Genomic DNA, 13,053 nt, shown 5'->3' on the forward strand with positions numbered 1-13,053 from the left:
CACTCTAATAATAAAAGTTAAACCAAACCAAAACAATCCTTTACTGCTGCTTGCTCACAGATGCTCAACGAGTTTTTTGGGGCCTACAGCTGAGACTTCCATTCCTCTTTCTGAGGGAGAGCAAAGCAGATCCTGTACAACACTCAGCACCTTCCACTGGTCTCAGCCCTTAAGAAAACCCCCAGCATGGGTCACAGTGCACAGTGGCTTCAGGGCACAGAGCAGCTGGCCAAATTAGTGCTCTGAAGTTCTTTAACCAGACCACTCAAATAACAAAGATCTGTTGGCCAAGCTACAGCAAGTCAAAGATTTCACCTGCAACCAATTAAAAGTTGTATTAGTCTCTGAATGGGAACTTACTTGTGTTTAGCACGCCCCGCCCCAGGTTTTTTTGGATGCACAGGACTGGTGCAAACAGGTTAAAAATATTGTTTTCTACAGCTTCAGGGATTATTTTTGGATGTACAAATCACTTATGGTTCACTAACTGTCAGTTGAAAAGGGTATGGTTCATATTCTGGGCTTCATGATGTCAAAAAGCATGCTGGCAGGGACTCTGCTTTAGGGGGTAAGGACTTGCACATGAGTTTACTTGCTGATGGTAACTGCTACCAGGTGGGAGAAGTTCAACTTCTTGAGCCAGCTGCAGAGAGAACAGCTTGCCAGTAAGGTGCTGGTGTAGGAGCTGGAGCTTCACTTCACTTGTACAGAAAGGTAGGTTGTTGCTGAATTTTGGTTTGTCAAGCAGGTCAATCTTTTCAGAAAATAAAACATTTAGAAGAAAATATATGAAGGTGATACAGGCCACCTTCAGTGGTCCCCCAGACCTGTTGTAGAAATGTATACACTGGCAACCATAGATGCACCAGAATATTCACTCAGAATAGAACCTTATCCCTGCTGTGCATGGAATAACTCTAGAGGAGAGCCACACGCTGGGGGAACCAGGCCAAAGTGTGTTTTGGTAATCAAAACGTGAAAATGCAGCATTTTTGTTTCATTCAAGCCAAAATATAAGACAAGCATGGCCCAGGGTCTGGTGGCTTGAATGGGAAGGGAGCAAACAATTCTTTGTCCCACCTCTAGTTTTTTGGTCTTGGTCCTTTTTTCCCTATGTCTCACTGCGTGAAATGGGTATAATGACTCATTTGCTTACAAGCCAGAAAGTGTTCCACACAGAATGCAACATTTGCCTTAAAAATCTCTATCAGTATCTATTATATGAGAAGCAGGGGATTAGATTCCCATTTTAGGTCATATCTATACATAGGTTTTCCAATGATGCAATTGCTTTATAGTGTGGTAAGTCCTCCCAAAAGAAGGGTACAGCAGCCAGCATCAATATAACTGTGATTTTTTTTTTTTTTTTCAAATGATATTCCAGTATAAATGTGTTTCTTCTAATGAAGGCTGACTTCAGTAAAGTTCATGAAGGCAATGCCTGAGACAGGGGTCTACTGTACATTCAAATCTCAGAGATTGTCTATGCTGTGATAAACCCATATTGTGGAGTTTGGTGACAGATTGTTTCAGCTAATTATCAAATAACATAGGAAAATATTTGTGGTTATAATAAAGGAAACAATTTTTGTAGTCCCTTTTAGAAACTTACAGCATTATTTTGTATGAATAAATAGATAAGAAAAACTGTTCCTGTCCTATAAAGGTATGTTCAAATTTAAACTTGCAGGACATAGTCATCCTTACTTTCTAGAACAACTCTAGTCTGCAGCTCTGAAGAAAAAATTTAGGATATTTGGAGCCATGATATTAATTGAGCATGAAAGTGCAAATAACAGGTCTGTTATTTTTAAGATAATACTTGACTTCTTTTAAGGATTCTGCATTAACACCTCTTGATTTATGCCTAAGTAAAAAAAAGATAGTTTAATATTGAAGTGATGAAACCCTACCACTGAGTATCACAGCTTTCATCTTAATTGGCTTATGGTATTGCTAGTTACACTTCAGTTGTTTGCAGGCTTTTAACGTTACAGAAATCGCACCCCTCTTGCTCTAGAACGAGCTGACAGAACGCCTGCAAAACGGATAGGGTGACTTTTAATGATGCAAGTGTTCAGTGGTTGATTAGATGCACTTTGAGGGATAAATTCTCCTGTGATCAAAAATTTACTCGAACACAAGGTAGTTTCAGCAGGAAAGGAAATAAAATGCTGAGCAAACTGTAAGTGATTGCTTCAATTATGTTTAAGTTAATTTTTGAGAGTGCATGTTAACTACCTTCCCTTACCAGGGTGATACAAAAGTCCTCCAGCTGAAACCAACCTTTGATTTCAGCTCACATCTATGGTCCAATCTGTTCTGTTTTAGAGAGGAGGACATGGTCCCCTTGAAAGTTTGCCAGGGTTGAGCTATCGGTGATAAAGTGAAAGGTACTTTAAGCAGGGCTCTGGATTCACCATTTCAGCAGGCCTGCATTTTATTAATTCAACCTGCCTGTGCCCAACTGAGACCGCCCCTCAGAATACTAAATTTATTTGTGAAAGTGGCAAAGGACTAGTGCAGAGAATGTCAATACAGTGATGTTCAGGGTTTGTCCTGTACTCTCAGCACTGATCCTCCATTAATTCCTGGCCATGGGCAGTGCTGGTAGCATGAGCTCCTACGCCTGCCCCGACCCCAACCCAAGGAAAGCAATGCCACCCTGCTGGGAGAGCAGCAGGGTGAACTCCTGAGTGCCTCCAGCTCACAGCTGTGTCAGAGGCGTCTGGTGCTTTTCAATAGTGTTTTTAGTCTGAAATACTTTTATCCTGAAAACTAGAGAGAACTCTTAAACCATGATGGTAAAGATCTAATTACTTACAGTAGTACACATAGGTTTGAAAACAACCTCACTGCCCCTTTCCGCCCTGAACAAAAACCTAAAATCTAGACCAAAGCGCTACCTCCTCCTCCCTCTAGGAGGGTTGCCTGCAAATGGGGGCGAGCGCCAGAAGTGAACTAAGAAAGTATTCTTCCTGCAAGCCTACAGTACATGATTTACATAGCAAAACTGCCACTCATTTCAGCATGATTAGGCATCATCTGATAAGGCAGCTCTGGGACAGGTATAAACCAGTATTTGCAGGTGAGGGCACAACAAAGGTCTCAGGCACAACTTGCACAAGTCCAGCTGACGCCACAGCCATAGCGAGCTGCCAGCAGCACCCCTGGGTCTCCTGTCTGCAATCCCTGCTGTCTCCCAGCAGTGGAGAAAGCAGCCTTCACCTTGAGCAGTGCTCCAGCCCTGATCCCCAAGATAAGCGCTGCCCATTTTAGACCTGGCTGGAACCCAGGAGGTCAGGGTTTGCCTACAGGATGAAGTCAATGGGATGTTTTGAAATGGAAAGGAGTTTTAGGGGAAGGAAGACGCCCCGACAAGCAGGACAGCTGAAGAAAAAAGGGATTTGCACTGTGGGGAGGACACATCTGCTGTTCAACAGGCTGTGCCCCAGACAATGTTGCTGTCAACGTCACTCCAGAAAGCATCACTTCTTCCCACCCACTGCTCTCCCCTGCTATAAATGTCCCTCCAGCATCTCAGCACTGTGCCTTGCTGGAGCATGGGGCTTGCTGGCTTGAGTTGCTGCTGCAGGATGCCACTGCTCACACTTCAAAAAGAAAGTAAATGGCTTCTGGAAAACGCGAGGGGAGAGAGAGGGGATGACTATCAACTGGCAAGAAACACATCAGAGCATCTTAAGCACTGTGCTGGTGTTATCAATATGCCATTCTTGGAGTTGGAATGGTCAGCCAGCCTTGCCCACAGGAATACTGCCTATAGAAACCGGGGAACAAAATGTTTTTAACTAGTCTTGGATTTTTCTGCATGGACAAATCTGGTAGCTGGCCACCCAGTTACCTATTTGTATATGCAAAGCATGTGCTCTGCCACTTTCCTGGGCACAATCAATTACATGTACAAAATGCAGGCATGCAAACCTGGAGGAAGCCTAAGCTCAAAGTTAACAATTACTATTATATTGTTAAGCATTAAAGATTAACTACACCAGTGAAAGGATGTGTTATGAAATGTCTTTCCCAGGCTGGAAAGTAAAGAGAGGGAGAGTTTTGTCTTTTTCATCTCAGAGGCTACTCAGAATTTGGAGTAATTGTTTAAACTGCTGCTTTTATTTACCATAATACCAAAATGTAGTCACTTGCCATGTGACTGCTCATATTTCCATTTGAGATGTCGTGCAGAAACACATGAAAATCTGGTGAAGGCAAACCAATTTTAGAACATGTTCCGAGCAATTGTTTTGCAGTACTGCCCTACAGTATGAAGTCTCTTACATTTCTTAAATTGCCTAATCAAATGCAGACTCTGTTCCAGTCACGCTAAATTTTCACATAATGGCAGAAAAACACTTCTTTCTAGCCTAGCACTGAACAGTTGGATCACATTATTACATTTGCTGCTTTTTAAGTCTCCGAGTGTGTATTTGTAAACGTATGTATATACATATTCACATGGGAGAGGGAGGAACACTGGTGCCCATGCTGTGAGACCCTGGGGACAGCTGGAGGAGCAGAGGTATGTTGAGAGGTGCCTGTGCTGAGGGTCTTCTGGAAGCACCTGGCTTATCAAGAATGCAGAGGGGTAGTGGTGAAAAACTTATTTTTATTTATTTAAAAAAATCAGATATATTAGTACAGGATTTGATCCAGCTGATTTCTTGCCCTACAGTCTGCTGAAGTTATTAAACTGATATAAATGTATTTCGGTAAATTATACCCATATCCTTGCCAGCTTGGGGTTGGAGGCAGGATCAGTGCAATGTGCAGCCATGGCTATCCCGGTCTGGGTCCCAAGCTTGAGCATCAAGCTTGTCCCTGTGCTGCATCACATCCGTTTGGGGAATTCTCTGCATCACAGAACTACCCACTTTCCACAAACAAATGCAATCTGTGGAGCCCACACTTGGCAGCTGCTTGGAACAGGACACAGCCATGCTGGGCACCAGCTCTCCCTCCCCTCTGTCTTTTACCTGGGCTACATCACCTCATGATAACATTCACCCTGTAAGGCAGGGAAGTATTTGCATCACACTACTTTGGCATTTTGACTAGTGAGTCACAGAGAAGCTACAGATCAGATCTTTAAAAGTAAAAAAAAAAATTAAATTTCAAATCAGTAACATATGGACTGCAAGTGCTTGAATCAAGGTCACAAGGAAATCTGTGGCAAATCAGGGAATGAGACTTAGGGCTTTAAAGCTTTACATTACAGCCTGTTCCATTCTCTCCTCCGTATCGGCCTCCCCAGATCCCACTAAAATTGCAATGTTTCCCTAAATCTTTGTGTTATCACTAGTAATATTGGACCAGTGCAAGAATGTGACTAGATAATCATAGCTGACCCCCACACTATATATGCCTGCAGGTCTATTTTTCCTCTACAGCTGCACCAAATACATTGAGGTTTGCGTTGGCATAGTTTGCCATGTTAAGACTGCTGTTCAGTCACGAGCAGTGCTTGTTATGTCTTTGGCAAGGATGAAAACCTGATGCTTTAGGGGGAGGAAAAGCCTTAATCCACTCTCACAGTAAAATCTGTATAGTAGTACACAAGACAAAAAAAAAATTCTATCCATACCCTTGCAGGGAATCAGATTAATCCCTAAAGCATGGGATTTGATTCTTTTTGTCAGGGGTTATCATTAAGGAAAAAACCTACATAATGCTAAAAATATCCACACAGCATTTACTTTATGGAGAAAATATGATTTACTGAGCAAAAACAAATTACTAGCTTTTCAGTGTTAATCTTTGATAAACACGTGCTGGGTTAAAGAAACTGTCAGAGAGCAGAAGTTTGCAAATTGAAAGAAACCATTCAACTCTGCAAGATGATTTTTTTCCCCCCTTATTACTCCTTTCATGAGACACCTGGGGACATTGTTCACACACTGTTGATGACTTTCACACCACTGCTTTTCCTCCCTTATCCTCACCCTTCTCTTCGTCACTTGTCTGCAGCTGGCAATACACAAAAGAGCTATATTTGCAAGGGGTGCCAATGCTGACTCTTGGACAACTGCTGGAAAGCCAGAGTGCCCTCTCCTGCCTTGCAGCTTGGTTGGTTCAAGTCACTTCCACAGGGCACTGAGCCTCCCTGACCCACCAGGCAGTACTCTGGTGTTTAACACTCGGGTGCCACAACACTGAGGGGACATGCGGGACTGCTTACAGCCCTTTCTTGTCTTTAACTACCATTACACTAACAGGCAGTCGCAGCTCCCTGACTAACACTGGGCTACGTTCAAACACCCATCTAAAATGTTAATACTGCAGCCTTAACTATACCCTGAGGCTTTTGTAAGTTAAATACACACTTTTCTTCTCTGTAGTCTCCCAAAACGGGATGGTTACGCAGCCTGATAGGATACATAAGTGTTCACACAACATGGGAAGGGGGTACCCAAGTGGAGAGATATATAAGGGCTTGAAATACAAGTGTGAGAATTTTCTTTTGACCCCAAAGTACATCTGTCATGATAGACATACACAGAAATAGCAGCAACACTTTCTGTTGGTGCTGTAGCTGCTGCAGTCCCTGTCCACCACCAGCACCCATAAACACGTCTGGAAAGTGTGGCAGCAGCACTTGACAAAAACACCTTTTGTTTCATGTGACAATAAAGCTCTGAGAAAGGTCCTACCCAATGGAGGTGTGAGCTGGTACCTTACTGCTGCTGAGGAAAGCAGAGAGCCAGCTGTCATGACCATTTGGCATAAAAGAGATGAACTATGTGGCTCACATTGAGAAAAGCCTATTATTACAGTAATAGCTGAGCTGAGTGACCAGCTGATCACCTCTCATCTCTTCTGAGGTTTCACTCCCACCTCTGGTGGGCAGCCAGTCTGTGATGCTGGTCCCTGCTGCTCACTTGTTACCCTTGCAGATGAGCACCTCTGTGTTTGCTTCTGTGCTGTCCCTCATGCACCTGAAAAGCCCCCCAACATGCATCTGCCAATTAACTCCTCATTCTCATCCCAAGCCCTCTTCAAAGCTCTCCTTTGCCTCTGATGTCTACAAGCATGTGTGCCCCCTTTCCCCAACACACACAGCTCGGCTATGTTTAGGCAGCTCGTGTGCTAACACGGCTGCTGATTATGCAGGCCAACGCAGCTCTCCTGCTTCTAGAGGCCACTGCCTGACTGTACCCATCTGCCATCTCTTCTCTTAAACCATCCACTGTGGGGAACAGGATCCTATTTCTATTCTGTGTTTATCCAGTGCCTATCAAGTTAGAAACCTGGGCTGCAATTTGGCTCTTAGATGCAACAGTTAAAAAAAAAAAACAAACCACCACAACAGCAACAACAACCGTTTTTGCAAGAAGAGTATCTGTGTGCAAATACGACCTCTGTAATGTTACCAAGGTCAGGCAGACCAAGGCCAATCTGCTGTGTGAGAATATAAATCAAAGCTGTCCAGGGACTGATTTCATTTACAAGGTTTGTAACCATTTTGGACAGAACAAATGTCACTTGCTTGCTTGAGCTCCTTGCTCCTCCTCTTCCACCACCACTTCTTTGCTCCTCCACTTCCACCCAGCCCCTCCCTGCCTGGTAACACCTCTTGACCTCCTTTGCTCTTGAAAGCAAGAGTTCTCTTCTAGCAAGAAAGCTATGGCTCACACATGACAGCCAGCCATGCTAGGCCGTTTTATTTAAGTTATGCAAAAAACCTCAACAAGTAAAATCAACAGAGAGCCACAAGTACATTCACCTGCTGGTTACCTGCCATTCACAGCACACATCAAAATTAAAACAATAAATCCTGTAACGACTTCTTTCCCATTGCATTCGTGGATCTGCAAAACAAACCAAGGAAAGCATCTGTAGCAAGTATTACAGTCTGGGCACAGATCCTGTGAAATCACATGGCTTCCGTTGTGGAACTAAAAAGGCTTCTACAAGAATGTGTGAAATACACAGCCGAAATTCTCCATTTCTTTCTGTGCTCTTTGGCAGTTTGCGTGGCTAAGTTAAAGCAGCAAGTTCTGTTTCTTTAGCTGGCGGCTTTCAAAGCACACCCCGACCTGCAAATTGAAAGAGCGCAGGATTCAGCTAGCAAGCTCCCTCTCGAGTAAGTACGGAGTTAATGTAATCCCACTCCAAACAACAGGTTGCTGTCTCCAAACTGGAGCCTTGAAAAGAAATGAGTCCAGCGGTTGCCTCACTCCTCGAAGCCATTTTGTAGCCCTTCTGCAGGTGTGCCCACTGAGCTGCAGCAGGGCTGGGCAGGGGTGCCAAGACTAAAGAAACTTCACGTTCTGGATGTTAACTTTAGTTACCATAGCCAGACAATGCTGCCAGTGGTGTGGAAGAAAAAATTGCTGTAGCCAGCTGTGCTGTTCACAGTCGGATGGTTTCTGTGTAGCTCCAAATGGTTATGGAGCCAGTAGCCTGTTGTGGCCAAGGACAGGATGATGGATGGTCTACACACACTGTCCAAGCAAGGAGAATGGCAGAAGTTCACTTCAGGGTTGTTAAAATGCTAATCTGGGTTAGTTAACAAAAGCCGAATGGAATAGAAAAGTTAGGGAAATAAACACTACTCCTATGTTATATATGTGCACTACAGATTCGATCTCTGTGGTTAACACAAACATTTGACTTTGGAAGTGGGACAATTCAACAGTCTTCCGGTTTGAATAAACTGAATCAACTTCTGATATTAGCTGTACTGTAATTACTGTCAAGCCACAAGGAGGGAAAGTGGGCTACAGCAGACAACACAGCTCCAGAAAACAGCATCGGAAGGGCAACAATACAATTTTCACTGCACACCTCTTCCATGTGACATGGGAACAAATCAGAACCTACTTTCTTTTGAACTCAAGGCTGGCAGCTATTCACAGAACAAGTAACAACTTAATAAAATGGCTTAGATGGATTTTAACGGTAACTGCAGTAGCTCATCTGATGCGTAAGAAGAGATCATCTGTTCTAACAGCAGTTTTGACGAAAGCAACATTTGAACTGTTTTAATTACATACAGAGCTGCTAAGACTGAAAATAACTTGTACTATCCAATGCAAGTAATACGCCTTCCATCTTTTCTTAATTACTCGTGGAGCAAATTATTACTTTATCTAATGGAAAGACATCTGATTTTTTCAAACTGGAATTATAGGTATGTTTAACACACAATTTTGTAATCAACCAGCACCTCCTCTGTTCAGTAAGCAAAGCAAACACATAGTATATTCCTTGAAAAATATCAGACTGCAACATAAGTAAGCTCAACAGAAGCTAATAGGAGCGCTGTTGATGTAACTGTTGATGTAACCGTTTCCTTTGTCTTACAGAGAAAGACTAGAACTGAAACAGTCTCTGTCATATCACTTCTACAACACTTGATGAAAACTGACCATATTCTCATATGATCTCCACTTGACTTCAGATTTCAAATTTCTTTTTTTCAGAACGAAGCATATCCAAAGCATTTCAACATTTCTATACAGGTTCTGTCCAGCTAACTGGGCTTCACCTGACTTCAAGGGATGCTGAATCCTGTGTTAAGTGCAATAATGTTTTGAAAAGAATTAAAAACCCAATAAAAATCAAGAGCTGCAATCTGCATATGACCAACTATAGTAAGACTGGAAGATATGTTGTTACAAATGCCTAATAGAAGCTTTGAAGTGAGCCTCTATGACGTACTTTTCTTTACCTTCACATATCTCATGTGACAGGACCGATCAGATCGAAGACCAATTCAGTCAGAATTAACTACATATATAATTAAGCATTCTATCTAAATGTGTGCTCTTCGTAAGTCTACATCAAAGTTATGGCAGCTCCAAGGGCTAAAGTATCTGCTTTAATAGTCGGCTCAGATCAGCCATACAAAAGAGATAGAAACATTCAGATGGTCCAGCTCAAAGGGCGCGAGAGGCTAGGGGGGAAAAAACCCGCAGCCATACAGCTGGTTTGTGGAGCTTTGACAGGGCCATCACTGTATTCCTGGCACACACTCCTGCATCACACAAAGCACGTTTAGAAAATGTTATCTTTGTTGCATCTCAACCATAAATGAGAACAGGTAGTGACAGACTGCAGGATATGAGGGAGGAAGGTAGCTGTTCACTGTAACTAAAGGTGCAGATGAAAGTGAGAAGCCAGTTAAACAGACCAATTTAGAGCCTCTGGGTTATACGTTTCTGGCCATCCTTTTGAAAACAAATCTGAGCTGCATAATTCAGAATACTAATAAATTCTTACTACAAACTTTTTCTCCCTATTTTTAAAATAGCTGCGTTTTATATTAGTTAATATAAGAAGTGTTAAAGTTCATGATTATTTAGAAATCAGAGCACTCAACTGGCAATTTGTATTTATCTAAGCCAGAGTAAATGTTTATACAGTATCTGCCAACATAACAAAATATGCCTGTCACTTACTACATTAAACATGATTACGTCCAACTTAATTTACTGAAAAGTAACTTAAGTAGACTTTAGAGGTGCATAGAATTTTAGAGTGTGAATAAAGCAGGAAAAACGTCTATTCTCTTTTGCCACAAAAGTGATTGCAAAGCTTTACAATGAGCTTCCTGTTGGACTTGGGAAAAGGAGAGAACCTCAGAAAATTCTCTGTGAAAGTATTTGTATGTGAGAGCAATGGACCAGCAGTAAAAGCCTCTAAGACAGTAGGAAGCTGTTCCTTCAAATAATATTTTAGTGAATTAATAAACATTATTAAGGAAAGACTAACAACTTAGAACACAAAGGTATCCCAATAATGACCCGTGTTTCTCCCCAAAGGAAATAAGCAGGAAAAAAAAAAAAAAAGCCACACGTTTACAGAGCATCGAACAGTATTTTGGAGGAAGTTTGCTGTAATTCCTGCACATTATGCGTGAAGCGTGTGTGTGTGTGTACATGGATAAGCTACAATACCATCAGTACAGCAAGTGCCACATATGTGAGCATTATGAACCATCATTGCTGGTGCTATGCTCAAAAGTAAATGTATTCTAAGCCATACACACATACAAATACAAATGACTTTACACACTGAGGGCTGAATTTTCCTCAAATTACTCACAGGCTAACGCCTGTGATACAGACATAATCTTGACCAGAAGTAAGAAACAACTCAAAGATCGGCAGCAAACCACTGATTTAAGACTAGCTACATTCACGCTAACAAGTGGGATATCCACCGGAAACTACAATATTTTCAATACATCAACCTAAAAGCATACTTAGTCGCATTTTTCAACTCACAAGATAAAACAGAATGACAGTCGTACCCAGCACAACAACCCCGCAACCCTTTAAAACACGGGCATAATATCCACCTAGAAATATCTGTGACCTTTCATTTCCATCCAGCGCTTATAAATAATAAAGAAGGCTTTAAACCCTTTCTAATTACTCCGTGAAAGCAGCTGTATCGGTTTCTGCAGTGATGAAACGCCCCTGCCCCCACCCCCCCAAAAAAAAAGTTTCTCCGCTCCACACCTGAGCGGATCATTGTTTGCACCTGGAGGCGAGGAGGACGGAGCGGAGCTACCCCTGCCCCTGCCCGGCGATAATTCCGAACTGACTCTAGCATTTGTTTCCATCCATAATTGATGGGGAGCTCGAAACGCGGCTCCCTCTGCCTCCCAGCGCCCGGCCGCTGCCGGGGAGCCCGTAAATCACGCCTCGCCGCCGCCCGCGCCGCCGCCCCGCCGGCAGCGCCGAGCCCCCGGGGCCGGCCCGGCTCAGCCCCCGGCCCCGCGCTAGCCCAGACTCACCCCCAGCGCCCCGCGGCGATTTCGCTGGGGAGAAACCGAACGGCTCCGCTTCGGCTCCCCCCTCTCCGGCCAGCGCCGGCTCCCACAGCGGCCGCCCGCTCCGCTCCCGCCGCGGCCCCGCGTACCTGCCGCTGCCCACGGCCGCCGCCCGCCGGCGGGGCTGCCTCCTCCGCCCGCCGTCCCCCGCCGGGCGCCCCATCCCGGCGCTCCGCTCGGGGCCGAGCCAGCGCGGGGGAGGCGCACCGCGCAGAGCCCACCCCTTCCCGCCTGCCTTTTTTTTTTTTTTTCCTCCCTTTTCTTTTCCCTCCCCTCCCCTGCCTTTAATGTATTTATTCCCGCCCGCCCCTCGTCGCGCTGTCCCGCCGCGCCCGGCCTCGCTCCGCCCCCCATCTCCGCGCAAACACCGCGCCCCGCCACTGCCGCGGCCAACTTTTCGGTTTCCCCTCCCGCTGCCCGCCTTCCCCCCGGCCCCGCCGCGGCTCTCACCGCACCCGCCGGCGGAGCTCCGCGCCGAGCCGCGCCATGGCGGGGCGGGGGCGGCCCCGCCCCGGCCGCTGCCCCCCCCCCCCCCCCCGCCCCCGCCGCGGGCAGCGCCGGGCGCGGCCGCGCTCCCGCCGCCACCGAGCGGCCCGGCCCCGGCCCCGGCGGCGCGCGGAGCCCCGGCAAACTTCTCCGGCAGTTGTACCCCTCCCAAAGCACCTCGGGGAAGCTGCCCCCCTGCCGCCGGCCCCGCGCCCGTCCCGCCTCCGCCGCCGCGGAGATAAACAGCCGGGCGAAGCCAGCAAGGAGGCGTTTTGTTCATCGCCGACGCTACCTTCGCTCCTTAATACAGAAATTTTCATTGCTACTTCGAAAGAAAAAGTCATTGCGAGCCATGCCGTTTTGCAGGCTAATGAGACTCGATTTTGCAGACGAGTACTTCGCGTGTGGTGGTGGTGGGGGCGGTGGAGGGGGTTGTCCTTGAAATGACATCTTTTTAAGTGTCTGGCCAAAATCCCTTCAAATATTCCAGAAACAAAGGGTTTAATCCCAGAAATTAAGTCCAGGAAATAGCTGTCACTAATTCATTTTTCTTCACATGAAAGATAAATTAATTAAGGCTTAAAGTGCCACGAAATATTTTGGATGCCCCTGCAAGAAAAAAAAAAAAAAAAGGATTACTCGCCAAGCTCTATCATCTGTGCTTGTTTTATGGGAAATCAGAGGAATTCTGAGCGAAAATAATTTAGAGATTTTTGCTGTGGAAACATCTCTGTCTTTCACATGCAAGTCCCAGATTGCTGCTCCCCAGC

General features: G+C 45.1%; 1 protein-coding gene across 8 annotated transcripts in view; it reads right to left on the reverse strand.

The window, feature by feature from the left end:
- Window positions 1-13,053, reverse strand: part of SEMA6D (semaphorin 6D) — a 228,027-nt gene that overhangs the window by 19,669 nt on the left and 195,305 nt on the right. For 4 of the 8 annotated variants that reach the window (XM_074880242.1, XM_074880236.1, XM_074880237.1 and 1 more), the window contains exon 1: window positions 7,739-7,779. The exons of 1 other annotated variant lie outside the window; for it this stretch is intronic. In XM_074880242.1, the coding sequence (XP_074736343.1) occupies window positions 7,739-7,756 (18 nt within the window). In that variant the 5' untranslated portion in view covers window positions 7,757-7,779. 3 more of the 8 variants (XM_074880239.1, XM_074880238.1, XM_074880240.1) reach the window with 3 other exon arrangements.

This window comes from Strix uralensis, chromosome 11 (assembly GCF_047716275.1).
Source record: "Strix uralensis isolate ZFMK-TIS-50842 chromosome 11, bStrUra1, whole genome shotgun sequence".
In the NCBI taxonomy this organism is placed as follows: Eukaryota; Metazoa; Chordata; class Aves; order Strigiformes; family Strigidae; genus Strix; species Strix uralensis.